The 16,656-nt window shown below is 42.0% G+C and overlaps 1 protein-coding gene across 1 annotated transcript in view; it reads left to right on the top strand.

Moving 5' to 3' along the window:
• The window catches only part of LOC129410291 (QRFP-like peptide receptor), a 44,414-nt gene extending 40,263 nt beyond the window's left edge, over nt 1–4,151 (top strand). Inside the window, exon 3 of the mRNA XM_055157974.1 lies at nt 3,668–4,151. Within this exon, the coding sequence (XP_055013949.1) occupies nt 3,668–4,151 (484 nt within the window). The remainder of the gene's footprint in view (nt 1–3,667) is intronic.
• Nucleotides 4,152–16,656: the final 12,505 nt, after the last annotated feature.

Genomic DNA, 16,656 nt, shown 5'->3' with positions numbered 1-16,656 from the left:
ACACCGCCACACGACACGGCATCTTATTGTGACTGTGGAGCGTACGGCGCACAGGACGAGCAGGCTGCCACTGTAACCGAATCAAGCGCTCCCACAGCTGCTCGCCGTAACAATGCACTTCCCTTTTCAGGCCTCAGAGAGAGCAGGGTTTACAGCGGACGGCGGAATGTTATTGTATTCACTGACATTTTGTGTGTTGTGTAAGTGTATTTTATAACTTTGTCAAGACTGTGACTCTTTTAACCTGTCGCAAACCACAACAGTACTGGCCACCATTAAAGATTAAATTAAATTGCTTCACTTACACTTCCATGGGCTAATAATTGTTAACACGTAACATATTTAGATCACCATGTCACCTTTTATTGCACTAAAGTTGCATTAAATTTGCACAGTGGGGCTTTAATAATTACCTTCAAGGTGCATAGTATAACTAAAAAATTTATTTATTCCTATTTACATACAAGTTCATGTTAAAACATTGTGTTGAAATTGTATTTTTCTTGAAGTTTCAGGTTGTTCATAATATTATAATATTTTGTAAAAGAAAGAGTTCATCAATTAAAAAAAGATTTTTGTTTCTCTTCACAAATATTTGAACTTATTGTTATTTTTGGGGTTTATATGACATGAGTTTTCTGATCCGGCCCCTTTGGGATCAAAGTAGGTTGGATGTAAAATGGGTTTGACACCCATGGTCTAACTTCTCTGGGGGAGGGTCCATCAGATGCTTTTCTCCATGGAGATTTTATTGAGAACAAACCAGACCAAGTTACAGGTCAGATCTGTGGAGAGGCGACCCTGATCACAGTCACAATTCCTGTTTTTCAATGTATTTTTGAGATGTAAAACCACCTGTAATTGAATTAATGAAAGGTGGAGCTGTTAGATGTCATAGTTTGGAACATTCCAGGCAGAGCAATGACATCTCCATAGAAACAAGCAGACGGACCCTCAGCCAAAAAAGTTGGAGAGTGAACCTTTAATAGGCCTGTAACAATAATCAATAAATCAGTTCATCGCACGATAACTTTTAACAAGCTCGATAACTTTTCCAGACGTGATCATTTCTATTTGCGTATGTTTGTTTTCCTCGTCTCTCTCTCTCTACCAAAGAGGCTGAATGTCAAAAGGCTTCTTTCGCTCTCTACCCTTGAATGTGTCATGACATGTCAGGATAGACTGTATAGAAGCATGGATCTATCATAAAATTATTATAGGTCTATGTAAAGACCATAAAAATACAGATTATTTGTTCATCAACAGAGGATGTGCATGTAGTGCAGAAAAGCACCGCCACCAAAACAGTTCATCACCATGTGACAAAATACGTCATGATGTCAAATCAACTCTAGTGAGTGGGATATGCCTCAACGGCCACATGCATCAAATGCAGCGAGTGAGCAAACATCGAGAAGAAATGTCTCAAACCCCAACAGCCGACATTCACCCATACACTGACCAACACAGAGCCTGAAATCTGCTGAAATCCCACAAGACACTGACATGATACCAGACACTGACATGATACCAGACACGACACCAGACACCGACATGATACCAGACATGACACTATTCCAGACACCAACATGATACCAGACACCGACACGATACCAGAGATGACATTATACCAGACACCGACATGATACCAGACACCGACACGATACCAGAGATGACCAGACACCGACACGATACCAGACACCGACACGATACCAGACACCGACACGATACCAGACACCAACACAATTTCAGACATTAACTTCTTAGGTTCTTTTTAAAGACAATGCAGTAAAGTGTATTAACCTTGTTGACATGTTTCGGCTGCTAGCTGTGAGCCATCTTCAGAACTGTCACCGGTGTTGGTGGTGACGTGTCGTATATCAGTTGTTGTTACTTCCTGTAGGCGTGGTCAGACCTGATGGACCTGGCAGGTCGCTCAGACTGACCATGCCTCCCGTCGCCCGGTGTTCTTTGGAGGAGGGTGTCCCAGGTGTGTGAATACACTTTACTGCATTAAGAACCTAAGAAGTTAAAGTATATAAGAAGACAAAATGAACATCATTGGCACAATTTCAGACACCGACACAATACTAGACATGACACTATACCAGACATCGACATGATACCAGACACCAATATGATACCAGACATGACATGATACCAGACACTGATACCAGACACCGACATGATACCAGACATGACACGATACCAGACACTGATACCAGACACTGATATCAGACACCGACATGATACCAGACACCGACATGATACCAGACATGACATGATAGCAGACACTGATACCAGACACCGACATGATACCAGACATGACATGATAGCAGACACTGATTGATACCAGACACCGACATGATACCAGACATGACATGATACCAGACACTGATACCAGACACCGACATGATACCAGACATGACATGATAGCAGACACTGATACCAGACACCGACATGATACCAGACATGACACGATACCAGACAAGACACGATACCAGACTAGACACGATACCAGACAGGACAGTTGCTCCCTCAAAGCGAAACAGGATCATGTGTTGCGGGTTAATACGAGTCACAATATTCCAATGCAAGTGAACCAAATGCCCTACCTGCTGGCTCCACCCACCAGTCACCGCGGGATTATAAATCAGCGTTCCTTCCCCCTCCTGCTGCTCCGCCCCCATCCTCTGGGCCCACCACGCCGCCAGGACCATCACTACTCATATTTTTGTAATAAATGACATCGCCATTATTGTGTCCTCCCTTTGTTGCGGTCTTTCGAGCCATTGCCGTAACAGACTAAAATAACTTTTAAGAGCAATTTTGTTACAGAGATTTAATAATTCATTTTATTATTTTTTTCAAGTGCATTTTTGTTAACAAGTCCTCGCTGTGAGCCAGACTACATTAGGCTGTTCTTATGTGAACAAGTCTATTTTATTTAGGCCTGTTATTTTGGTTTTCTTAAATGTTCTATAGAAAGTAAAGTTTATTGATCTTTGAAAGGTGTATTTGCAGTTTTATTCCATTGTCATTATGTTAGTTGAAATTGGTCTCAAAATGTAAATATTATGGTTTATCTCAATGATTTCTTGGTCAATGAATCATCCAGCAAAATCTGGCCTAACTTTTAAAAAGAAAACATCACAGTAACATAAAAACACACAGTATACAAAGCAAGAACATCTCAAACAGACAGAAAGTTCTCCAACATTCTCATAAACACTCATCCATTGTTAAATAACAGAATGTTGTTTACCTGCTTTATGTCCTGTAGTCGTCCTCTGAAGACAGTTCTGTTTGAAACTGAAGACTCAGTGAACCTACCAAAGACTCTTCCACTGTTTCAGTTAAAAGGAACTTCACTTCAAAAGGCGTCTAATGCATTTTTGCAAGTTCATGAGTAAAACATCACCTCCTCTTTTGAAAGCTTTACACACGATTACAACATTTATTTTCTTTAATCTTTTTTTCTTGCCTCATCTTTTTTTTTTTTTTTTGGAATGTCTTACTGAAACTTCTGACTTTCCTTTGAAATTCCTAAAGAAGTCAACACTCACTTACATTAAAACTGAAATTATATAAATGTATTAAAAGCATTTGTGCAGCGTGCATGCCAGTTCCTCTTTGTGATTTCACAGCCCTTCTTCATGTTTTCCAGGTACAACGTGCTGCTGTTCGTCATGCTCTACTGCCTACCCGTGACCTTTAACCTCACCATCGGCTTCCTGACTGGGCGTAGACTGTGGGGCGGGCACAAAGCCACCTTCTCTGACCTGGACCCGCGCAGCCAGGCCTTACACGACTCCCGCCTCAAAATGCGCCAGAAAATCGCCAAGATGGTGGTGTGCCTGGTGCTGCTGTTCGCCGTGTCCTGGCTGCCGCTCTACCTGGCCGACCTGCTCATCGACTGGGAGGAAAGTCCGCCATCTTGGCTCCTCCAGGCCCGCCCCTTCGCCCAGTGGCTCGGCCTCACCAACTCTAGCCTTAACCCAATCTGCTACTGCTTCATCGGGGACCTGTACCGCTCGGCCAAAGTCATCCGGACGCGCTACTACCAGAAAGTCGCCGCCCTTTTTGGATCGTCCACGTTCTCCAAGTCGACAGGCCGTGGGCTCGCCTTCCATGAGGATCGGAGACAGTAAAAGGAGCGGGAGCGAGCACCAGCACGCCACTGCTGCCGCTGTGGTGGCCTCGGCCTCCATGGTGACTCTGCCCCGCCTGCTGAGCCTGGCCACGGGGCAGGGCGTGGGCCAGAGGGTACGGGACAGCTCCCTCAGCCGCGGAGGCTCGGACCACAGCATCTCAGACTGGGGCCGCTCTTGTCCCTTGTACGACAGCTCTTTTCACCTCCACCTGCAGGGGGAGCTCAGGCCCACCAGGAGGCACTCTGTCGACGACGGCTTTGGGACGCTGCGTTCACGGATTGAGTCGGCTGAGATGCTCCCGCTGAGGAGGCACTCTGGGGAGCGACTGTTGGCTCTGTCAGAGGATAGGGGGGTGGGGTCTGCGGGGAGGGGCGGGGTCTGTTCGGCGGGGAGCAGGGGAGGGGCGGGGTCTGTTTGGCGGGGGAGCAGGGGACGGGAACAGAACACTGCTACATCGGGGCGGGGGAGATCGAGGACACCACCAGCCTTTGAACACGGCAAAAAAGGACGCATGACTTAAAAGACTTGAATTTAGATTTATTTTAATTTATCTCAATTAAAGAGGCACTGTGTAATTTTTTTAGGAGGAGGGTCTGAAAACTTTTTTTTTTTTTTTTTATGTCATTGCCTGGAATGTTCCTTGCCTGAGCACCTAGTCCCTTCTACTTTGAATCCAGGAGGGACTGGAATGAGGCCATAAATAATCATTTATATCATGTTTTGTCAAATGCAGAAGAAATCTCCTCTCGACAATTCTTGTAACATTCAGAACAAAATATTTCACTTCTTATACCTGGGATAAGTAATAGTTTGGTGATTTGCTTGTTGATTCTGCAAAAATCCCTGTTTCTCAGTCCTTTTTGTTCCTTTTCATGTGTAAGCAGACATGTTTGTTTTGGCACCGATGAAGCATGCATCTCTCTGATTGGTTAATTCGTCTGTCAGTCACACCCTCTGAAATCAGTCTTTGCAAAGTTTTGTTAAAGCATATGGTTCCGGTAAGAATGTTCCACAGAATGGCTTCTACACCATGGAGACAAGCAAAAAAAGTGTTATGTGATACAAAACCATCCATAACAGAACAAACAAATACCATATGTACTATAATGTGGAACATTCCAGGTAAAACAATCATATGTTTATTATTATATTTCGACAAGTAGAAGATGAACCCTCCACCAGAAAACTGACATAGTGTACCTTTAAAATCAGTACATGTTTTACATCAAGTTGTTGTATGAATAAAAAACGCTGAACACAATGGTAGTCGAGAAATTGCATTGCTGTACCAAGGACACCGCCAGCTCACTTTTCCAGAGGTTATAATTAGGGATGCAACAATATTCAATATAATATTTAATCGTTCAGTACTGGTCTCATGATTTGATACATGTGTTTGGTTGATATATGTAAGATTCTCTAGTTTGTCAGTAAAAGTTTATTCAGTGAAGCACAACATTTAAAATGAGAATAAAAATGAGTATAAAATGGATAAAAGAATCCTAAAAAAATGAATATAATATTTTTTTTTTTTAAAAGATCTGGTTCGGCTAAAATCAGAATTAAAAATGAGTCGGGTGAAGCAGTCACTGTTTGAGGGTCCGTGCGGATCTGGCGTGCTAGTCCTTCTGGTCCAGCCACCGCCACTCCACGTATTTGTCTGTAAAACAAGAATAAAACAAAGTCTTTCACACTACGGCAAGGACCACCTTTGACCAGCCACACTGCACACCAGGGCTGACCAAGTGACGTCCCTTTACTTAGCTCTTTCATGCATGTAATTAGGGCCGCCACATCCCCCCGCGTCTGGGCCTCCGCATCCGGGCCTCCGCCTCCCCTCCGCCACAGGTCCTCCGACTCTGGAGCCGCTGCAGAAACAGAGTGCTTCTTAACTCTATGGTGCGATCTACTGTCCGGCCTCCCGCACGCCCACAAGGTCCCCCAGATACATCCCTCTACTTAGCTCTTTTCAGGCGTTGTATCTGTCCTTGTCGGCGCGTTCCTCTGCCTGGTCCAGCTGGTCCAGCTTCGCCCGTTCCCGCTGCACCTCCTCTCTGCCTTCCTGTTCCCGCTCCTGTACCTGTCTTGCCCCGTCTCTTCCGGTTCCGGTGTCACGCGTGCACACCCCGGGTCAGCCCCACTCATGCCCTCTGTCTGTCTTTTCAAGCCCCTGCTGTTATGGCCACAGTTGGGAGGTTGGGAGGGAATGTTCAATTAGTTCAGTCCACCCAGTCCTTCATTCCAGTATAAAAAAACAACAACACTAAAATCACCGCAAATAAAATACATACAGAGTAAAAAAACAAGGGCTCTTCTCACATTTGACATATACTCGTGTCCCTCCATGTGTTCTGTGTCGTTGTTGAGGAAAATAACCTTTTCCTCACATGTTCGTTAGTTTCTGCTTAGACAAAAACACTTACACTTGAAACTGAAATAAAGTCCAGATAATTTACTTACTCCATTATTAGAAAAGTCGTACTTGTACAAGGAGTCTGTGCTGACGTTCCCATGCACAGACTGAATATTTACGCCCATACAATGATTTTTATACGCAATGTCCAGTGTCAGGGAGTAACAGATTACACGTACCAGAGTTATGTAATCAGAGTACAAATTATGAGTAACTGTATTCAGTTACAGTTACTGTTTCAGTGAGTGGTAATTGGATTACAGTTACTTTGTTCAAATAAATGGATTACATGGCGGTATTTTCCTCTTTTCACATTTCGGGCTGTATCCCTTTTGTTAAGTTTTTTTTTTTTTTTTTTTTCCTTGGTAATTCCACTCATTGCCGGACACTAAACCAGGTCTAAACCAGGACTAAAACAAGACTAAACCAGGACTAAAACAAGACTAAACCAGGACTAAAACAAGACTAAACCAGGACTAAAACAGGACTAAACCAGGTCTAAACCAGGATTAAAACCAGGACCAGGTCTAAAACCAGGTCTAAACCAGGTCCAAACCAGGTCTAAACCAGGTCTAAACCAGGACTAAAACTAGGTCTAGTCCAGGACTAAAACAAGACTAAACCAGGACTAAAACAGGACTAAAACCAGGTCTAAACTAGATCTTAACTAGATATAAACCAGGTCTAAACTATGTCTCAAACAGGATTTAACAGGACTAAATCATGCCGTGTGGACGTGTCTCTTCGTCTTCTGTCAATAATATTTTGAATTTGGTTCAGTAAAGTCTGGGCTTTTTATTTTCTTTTATCAGACAAAACATCTTATGTGAAGATTTCCTCATCTTTGCTTCTCTACAGCAAATCAAGTAATCCAAAATATTCAGATTATGTTACTCACTTTAAGTAACTTCATGGATTACGTTACAAATTACATTTTGGGGGATGTAATCTGTAATCTGTAGGGGAATACATTTTAAAAGTCACCTTCCCAACACTGCAAGGATCCCCCGGATTCATCTCACTCCTCTTACAGGAACGTCTTGCTGGTTTGATCAGGGTGATGAGTCGTGAGTCAGTATGTCCCTATCAATAAGTCCTTTAGTTAATTGATTAGACATATAGATAGAAATAGAATATCTTTTACATGAACTGGACCTATCTCTGCATCCCTCAGCTGTAATCTAGTCCCTGTTTTCTGGGTCATTGCATAGTGAATTATAATAGTACAATAATAAAATATAGCAGTACATCAATAATTGTATAGCAGCACATCAGTTACATCATAGCAGTAGTTATACACCACCTAAACTTAGGCGGCGTTCACACTGCGCCTGAAGTGAATCAGATTTTTTCTCTATGTTCCTGTATCTGATCTTTTAATGACAGTCTGAATGACACAGATCCGATTTTTTCAAATGTGACCCAGGACACTTGGATATGTGCTCCTGAAACTGATACATATCTGATCTTTTGACATGTGACTTCAGTGTGAACGGCCAAAGTGCATTCATCCACCTACACGTTATCAACAAGACACAAACATCACTATTCTGTGCTGAAGTAGGCGAAAATTGTTAATGAACTCCGTGTCACTGAAGCGAAGCACATCACCACTCACCACTCTTGGCTCCGTCTCCACATCCACATGTTCCTTTCAACAGACGTCGCTGCCGCTGTCCCACAAAACACCACGACCAAAAACCTCGTCCTTCTCCTTCTCAATCTCCTCCTTAAAACAAGTAAGTTGTTCATGTTCTGGCTGCCGGTACAAGAGGAACTTTAAAATCTCCAGGTGCTCAATGCTGCGTCCATGTTTGGACAACTTCCGTGTCTCCAGTGCACATGTGGGACACTTTTGGGCCATTTAATGTTCACACTGGAGTCACATACAAGTCACATTTAATTGGAAATGTGAACGACATCACAAAAACACCAGATTTCACCAAAAAAATCGGAATTGAGCGTTAAGCCCTGCAGTCTGAACGTAGCCTTAGTTATTTATCCTAACATTGTCATTTATTTTAGTCCAAAAGGAAACCAGTTGTCTTGGCGTCCTCATCAGATGCAGAAGAAAACAGCTCCACAGGGACTTACAGCTGAAATATTCTAACAGAGGAGGGTTTGATCTTTCACTCACTTTTGATTTTACATTGACAAAAATATTCAGTTTTAATCGTTTCTGGCTTTACATTGGCTTTAGTCAAATTAAATATAGCATCCAGAAAGAGGATGGGAGAGCGCAGCGTGTCACAGACTGTAGAGGGCAGTGTGGGAGGAGCTACGTACTGTCTCTGATGGAGGGCAGTGTGGGGAGCTAGTCTCTGCTGGAGTGGGGAGAGCTACGTACTGTCTCTGCTGGAGGGGCAGTGTGGGATGGGAGAGCTACTTACTGTCTCTGTGGAGGGGGCAGTGTGGGAGGAGCTACGTACTGTCTCTACTGGAGGGGGCAGTGTGGGAGGAGCTACGTTCTGTCTCTACTGGAGGGGGCAGTGTGGGAGGAGCTACGTACTGTCTCTTGGGGGGGGGCAGTGTGGGAGGAGCTACGTACTGTCTCTGATGGAGGGGCAGTGTGGGAGGAGCTACGTTCTGTCTCTGATGGAGGGGGCAGTGTGGGAGGAGCTACGTACTGTCTCTACTGGAGGGGACACAGGAGTGTGAACACAGTGAGACTCAGGAGGAAAAGAAAGCATCAAATAATCATCAAAGAAGGAAAAGTCTGTTAGTTTAACTCCTCTTCAGTCTATTTGAAGAGTAGAGTATAAAATATAAAACAGCCGGAGAAGCTTTGTTCTTATTTTCACTGAATAAAAATGATGTGAATCATTGAACCAAATGAACTACACACTTCATATATAAAGTATAAGTGTACAGTAGTTGTGCTGTAGTGTGTTGTGTGTAATGTGTGTGTGTTTTATTAAAGGTTGTATAGAGGATTTTCCAAGGAATGAGAAATCCAGCGACTGTTTGTCCCACAGCTCCTTACGTAGAAACACCTCCTCCTCCTCCTCACGCCAGAAACAGGTTTGTTTCTAGAAAACAAGTTCTCATCGCTGCACATGACTTGTAAACAATTAACTACAGTGTTGGTTAGGCAAGACGGAGAAGTGAGGAGCAGGGGGGTGTGCAGAACGGGGAGCGGGGAGAGGAGCAGGAAGGGGTGCAGAGATTCCGTGCGAATGAACTAGCTACTACTACAACACGCAGCAGCAAGCGGACTCTTTCTTTGCATTGAAAATTACGTTTTCAGACATAGGATATCGCATTTCGTGTCCTGAAAAACGTTCTAGCTCTTCTTGGAAATAAAGTACGTTTTCAAAATAAGCAGAAGTGACCTGTCCAGGAGTAATTTGTGGACCAGTGCGTCAGTCTTTAGACCCTGCGTCTGCTTCAGTCGCGCCATCGCTGGAATGAATCTACAAGAATCACCTTAGTTTGGCTTCGCTGCTTTTCCCCTTGTCTTCTTCTTTCAGCGACCTCAAAAACAGACTTTCTTTTGCGGCTAACTGCTCCTGGATTCTTGTCGCCATTGCAACAAACTTTGTGCAAACTGCGAGGAAGATATAGGTCAAAAAAGCCGCTAAGAACTGTTGCATTGGTGGAGTAAACAGCGTCTTGCATCTGTGGACTGCGTGACAGGCGTACGTAAACCACGTAATGGCAGCGCGCAGGCAAGTCAGTTACCCTCAAAAATTAGGGAGTTTGATTGACAGCCTGTCAGCTCACAGATAACGAGGCATTATCGTTATCTATTGGCAAATGTTTAGCCCCACCACGTCCAGAGTTGATTCATTTTTATTCTCTTTTTTTTGGTCATCATAATTACAAGCTACTGCACCTCTATAATCTATCATTGACAATTTGAAACCAAAAAAAAAATCCTCCATACAACCTTTAACATCATAGTGTTATTATATCACACTCATTAGCAGAAAAATTACATGAGATTTATTTTTGTGTGTGTCATAAAACATATAGAAATCAAACTGACATCATGACCCCTGTATCGAAATATTGAATCATGAGAAAATTGTATTGTTGCATCTCTAGTTATAATACTCCCTACAACAGCCAGACCTGAATGGACAATAGCCCAGTGTGTTGAACATTCATATCATGAGTGGGTCTCGTAATGACGGTAAATAAAACTTGTCTAGACTGTATATAGAAGAGGACTTGGGGAGTTTGACGTCACCGGTGCGCTTTGTCCCTTTAGCCAAATAAAGCTAATCAAGGCTGGCACTTATACAACCCAATCTGAAATCAAGTGCCACATTTCAAAATCCAAGTGCCAAAGAGGGAATCAGGAGCGAGGCTGTTGAAGGTACAACACCTGTGGTTTGGCAGGGCCCAGGAGCTTAGCAATGAAGCTCGAAACTGTCCAACAAACCTGTCGCCAACGCAATCAGCTGCCTTCTTCGAGGAAAGAGGGCAGCTGATTGGCCTGTTATTATTGTTCATGTCTTGATTTACTGACAAAATTGTGAAATAAAACAGCAGGATCATGAAGAGTGGGTTAAAAAGAACATTTTATGGTCAGAATTACAAACCTCACAGGCAGGGCAAGCGAACTATGTCCATCTATATACAGTCTATACTCTTGTTACACTACTTCATTTACTCTACATCACTAAATATGATTTAATACACCAAGATGAACATTCTGAATTGAAGTAGTTTTAACACAGGGTTTTCTCTTTGGCAGTGAAGGTTTGTAGTCACATAAGACCATAACGGGTTTACATTCTCCATTCATGTCTCAGTGTTACACATCATCAGTGTGCATTATCCTGAGGGGCTCAACAGGCAGAGTGATTACAATTCACTTTCTAGACAGAAACTGTCCATTGAAAATTCAAATGGAGTGAAGAGGCCGATAGGAAAAGAAATATTCAACTGTGTGTCTGCTGTTTAACTGCATTATGTCATCAAATTCTGACAGTGTTCTGACAGAGAAGATTTTTAACCTTGTGCCAGTTTTAGTTCCATGTGGATAGGCCCAGTAATTTCAAGGTAATTTCAAGGTCAAGATGTTTTTGGATACTTCAATGTAAAACCATGTCTTTCTTTGGTTTCCTTCTTTAAAACACATGGGGTTGTATTTTGTTGCATACAAACTTTTGCATTATCTGACCAACACACTTTTGTGAAAGGTGAACTGTATCATGTTTTGGGCGCTGGACAGGGCACACTACCTGCATGTCTCCATGGAGATGTCATTGCTTTGGCTGGAATGTTCCACAGTATGGCATTTATCTTATTTATCTTTTATTTACTAAGAAATTAAGAGTTTTGTTTGTTTTGTTTTGTTTTTTACTGCTGAAATAAAATACATTGAAAAGCATCTGTTCTTACAGTGAATGAAGTCGCCTCTCCACAGACCTGACCTGTAAGACAGAGTGATAGATTTGTTATGGAAAAACACTGATGGTGGTGAAGAGGAGGAGTGGGACAGGCTGGAGAGGCTGATGGTTTTACTGCTGCTGTGGAGTTGGATTAGAGGAGGAATAAACAGCGCATTTATAAGAATTAGGGACGGGCATGATTAGTCGATTAATCGATAATTGATCGTTAAGAATTTTGTCGATTACGTTCATTTTTAATCAACAAACCGACTGTAGGTTGCTGTGTGTAACGTAAGGTGACCAAATGTCCATTTTTCCCCAAACATGTCTGTTTTCCAAATCCTGTCCTGGCTGTCTGTTTTTTTTTTTTTTTTTTTTTTTAATAAAGTGATTCAAATGTCCGGGTTTTCATTTCCTTTCAACTTTTAAGTCAAAAGGAGCGAGCAGACGCAAACAGTCGTTCGGCCTGCAACACGCCAAAGCACAAATGCGTATTTAACAATGACTTGGACAAGAAATTCCAAGCTTTTCGTCCCAGCCAAAACAAGTGGGAGGCCATGTGCACAGTGTGTATAGCAGGTACATGTGTTTTGGTGTCCAGTGGCGGTTCCAGGGACCTCAAAGCACCAGGACACCGAAAAACATTCAAAAGTTTTGCCAGGTGAGAGTAGCGCAATGTCGAAGAAGAGGCCCCATCTCCCACCCCCCGTACGGTGTCCTGGTTTAGACAAACGCAAATATGTTCACACTAACCTGTATTCCACTGAGTCCTGTCTTTTAATCCGACAGAAGTTGAACCACATCAGCACAAGAGCTGTTTTTTTCTTTGCTTAGTTTATGCAAATTAGCGATGTGGTTTTAAGTTTCGTTTCTGTGAGTTGCACAAATCTGCATTAAACACATTATAATGTCAAACGGGCTGATGTGGCTCTAGAGTTGTTACAATTTATATGTCGCAAAGTTGAATTTATTTATGCAGATTAGTAGTGCAGATAGTAATAATGAATGATGATCATTTTAATATAAAAACGTTAATGATTAATCGATAATCGATCGTTAATTCTCATGACGACTGACTAATGAAATTTCATCAATTGCCCATCCCTAATAAGAATGTTTTATTTTTTAATTGCTTCATCATTTTATTTGATGAAGAAAAGAGACTGACGACTGTTGTTAATCCCTCATTTATTCCTTTTATCTTCCATATCAAATGTCTAATTCTGAATATTCACTACATTTTGCAGCTCTACTAATTACTCAAATATGCACATCACCAGCCTCACAGCAGATTTTTTTTTGGTGGGCATGGTGAATGCTTGCTTGGAACATTCCACAGTATAGTTATCAAATTATAGGGGTGTAATGATATTCAAGTCTCACGATACGATATCGTCACGGTATGAACCTCACGGTACGATATTTATTGCGATATCGTGGGAAAGCTCACGGTATTGTAGGGAGGCTCACGATTAGGGATGTAACAATATCCAAATCTCTCAGTACAATTTTTTCACGATATACATCTCACAGAACGATATTTATTGTGATATTTTGTAGAAGCTGACAAACCTGTTAATATGCGACTTTTTCCTCTTAAAATGCCCTGACAAGATTTAATCCAAAGAACTAAGACTTAAAAGTGTTAGAACTGTTATTTCTTCCTGTCGTCTGCACTGAAATGGAGCAAAGGATCATGGTCTATGTAGTTCCCTCTGTGTTTTTTTTAGCTATTGCTGTACCATAACTCTTAATTTAAGCAAAGAGACTTGTAATTCAATATATTGTGATGGTCCACGATATTATTGTGAGAACTTTGACAATATGATATCATGATATTGTTATTGTTACATCCCTATCAAATGATCTATTCATTTATTCAACTGCAGGTGTTTTTATAGCTCAAAAAAATCCTTTAAAAAAACACGTTCTTACTTAGTGTGCTTGTCCCTCCACAAATCTGACCCATAACTTGGCCTGATGCCACCTGCTCGTCTCTATGGAGGTAGAGAAGTTTAGATGGTCAAATCTGGAAGAGGCGACGCAACTCAGCAAGAACACATCCTTCAAAATACTGAAACACTCGTAATGAGATAAGTACTAGATAGATGTGCTCACTGTGTCATTTTCTCATGGACACTTCAACACGTGTCATTAAATGTATCTATCTCCATGGAGACAAGGAGGTGACGCAAACAGGCCACGTTACGGGTCAGATCTGCGTGAACACCTGTAATTAAATACATCCGAGGAAGATCATGCCATATTTTCGAGGCAAAGCAATAACATGTCCATGGATACAAGTAGCTCCTCCACATACAGTCAAGGATAAAATAGTTGGTGCCCCTCTGGCAATGAAAGAAAACTGATAAAAGCAATAATAAAAAAATAATAATAACTGAAAATTGCCCAACGAAAATCAAACATTGTTTTTCACCTGTAGTTCAACGGAATTATTAGAAAAAACAAAATAATGAAACTGGCCTGGACAAAACTTATGCTTCCCTTAACTTTATATTTTGTTGCACAACCTTTTGATGCAAACAAACGATTTCAGTAACTGTCAGTGAGACTTCTGCACTGGTCAACTGGTATTTTGACCCATTTCTCATGTGCAAACTGCTCTAGTTGTCTCAGGTTTGAAGGGTTCCTTCTCCAGATGCATGTTTCAGCTCATTTCACAGATGTTCAGTAGGATTGAGATCTGGGCTCACAGAAGAACACTCCAGAACAGTCCAATGTTTTGTTCTTAGCCTGTTCTTGTGTGTTTTTCGCTCTGTGTTTGGGTCAGTATCCTGTTTGAAGACCCATGACCTATAACTGAGACCAAGTTTTCTGACACTAGGCAACGAATTTTGGTCCAAAATACCTTGATAGTTTTGAGTTTCCATTGTATTTTGCACAGATTCAAGACACCCTGTGCCAGATTCAACAAAACAGCCCCAGAACAAAACCAAGCCTCCTCCGTGTTTCACAGTAGGACAGTGTTCTTTTCTTGGTTTGCTTCATTTTTGTGTCTGTGAACATAGAGCTGATGTGTCTTGCCAAAGAGCTCCAGTTTTGTCTCATCTGTCCAAACGACATTCTCCCAGAAACTTTGTGGTTTGTCAATCTGCACTGTGACAGGTTCCAGTCTCACTTTTTAATGATTTACTCTCAGCAGTGGTGTCTTCACATGAAGTCCACTTTGACTCAAACACTGATGGATGGTGTGATCTGACACTGATGTACTTTGCCCTTCAAGTTCACATTTAATTTGTTTGGAGGTTGTTCTGGGCTCTTTGGTTCCATTCGTATGATCCATCTCTTCAATTTGTCATAAATTTTCCTCTTGCTGCCACGTCCAGGGAGGTTGGCTTCAGTCCTGTGGACCTTAAACTTCTGAAGAACATGTGTAACTGTAATCACAGGAACATCAAGCTGCTTGGAGATGGTCTTATTGTCTTTATCTTTAACCTGCTTGTCTATCTTTTTCTTTCTAGTCTCCTGACACAGTTCTCTTCTTCTCTTTCTCTGGTCAGTGTTCAGTGTTGTGTCCATCATGTCTCCAAACAGCACAATGACACATGTCCCCCTTTAAACAGACAGACTGACTGAGGACAAGTTTGAAGAATCTGTGATGCAGATTAGAGACACACCCAAGTTTAACATGTCCCTGTTGTCCAAATATTCACAATCTTTTCTAGAGGTACTACCATTTTTGTCCAGGTCAGTTTCATTAGTTAGTTAGGGTTTTTTTTTTTTTTTTTTAAACAGTGTCTGATTCTTAGTTTAAAGTTATTTCAGTAAAAAATGTTGATTTTCTTTCATTACCAGAGGATACCAATGATTTTATCCATGACTGTACAAGTGACACTGAGCACTTTTAAAAAGCCTCTACCTGATTTTAAAGTGTACCTCTGCTCTACAGGGGGTCACACCATTTTTAGCCGTGTAAAAAAGCCCTGTTAGGGAGAAAGTAGTGCACTCAGAAAGTCCCAAAATGCACCTTGAAAAGTATTGTCCAGCGATGCACACTAGATCGTTCAGTATAGACCACAATGCATCGCGAGTCGTTAAAACAACAGACGGACTGTGACAGGTCTGACCGTTTACCGTTAACTGACACGATACGACTGAATAAAGCAGACAGGAGCGCTGTTACCTGGGATTCTGTCTTTTCCGCCGCTGTGAGCTTGCACCATGAAACAGAAAGTGTCCGAGATAGTGTCAGGCCGCTGCTTCTTTATAGTTCTCACATCGCTGCTTCTACTGCCTTTTTTGACACTTTAGAAAATGCAACATGACAGAACATCACGTGTCTGGGGTAGTGTTCAGCTGCTGGTTTCCCATGATTTTTTAATAACAGTGTACCTGATTGATTAAAAACAGATGGCCCTGTCAGTAGCTCTGGTATTAACCCTTCCAGCCCGACAGAATCATAGATGATACCTGGGAATATGTTTTATATAACCACACATAACTTTACAAACATTCAAGAGAGAAACTTGCTGTTTTTATTGAACAGTTACTAGCCAGACTGGCACCACCTAGTGCCTCCGCTCAATTTCATTTCTCTCCAGCGACTAGGCCAAGAATCAGAATACACTAGACGATTCGCAAAAAAAACCCTGGAAGTGCAAGTTCGGGCACCAGCCAATCAGCGAAGAGCCAGAAATTCAGCGTTGGCAACGATTCACCAGATCAAGGATTTAAAACTGGAACAAAGAGAATGTTTGGTGAATTTTATCAAGGGGAAAGACGTTAT

Source organism: Boleophthalmus pectinirostris, unplaced genomic scaffold (assembly GCF_026225935.1).
Source record: "Boleophthalmus pectinirostris isolate CB_2022bp ecotype Guang Dong unplaced genomic scaffold, ASM2622593v1 HiC_scaffold_22, whole genome shotgun sequence".
NCBI lineage: Eukaryota > Metazoa > Chordata > Actinopteri > Gobiiformes > Gobiidae > Boleophthalmus > Boleophthalmus pectinirostris.
The sequence above is the reverse complement of the archived record's forward strand: the minus strand, read 5'-3'. Positions and strand labels throughout refer to the sequence as shown.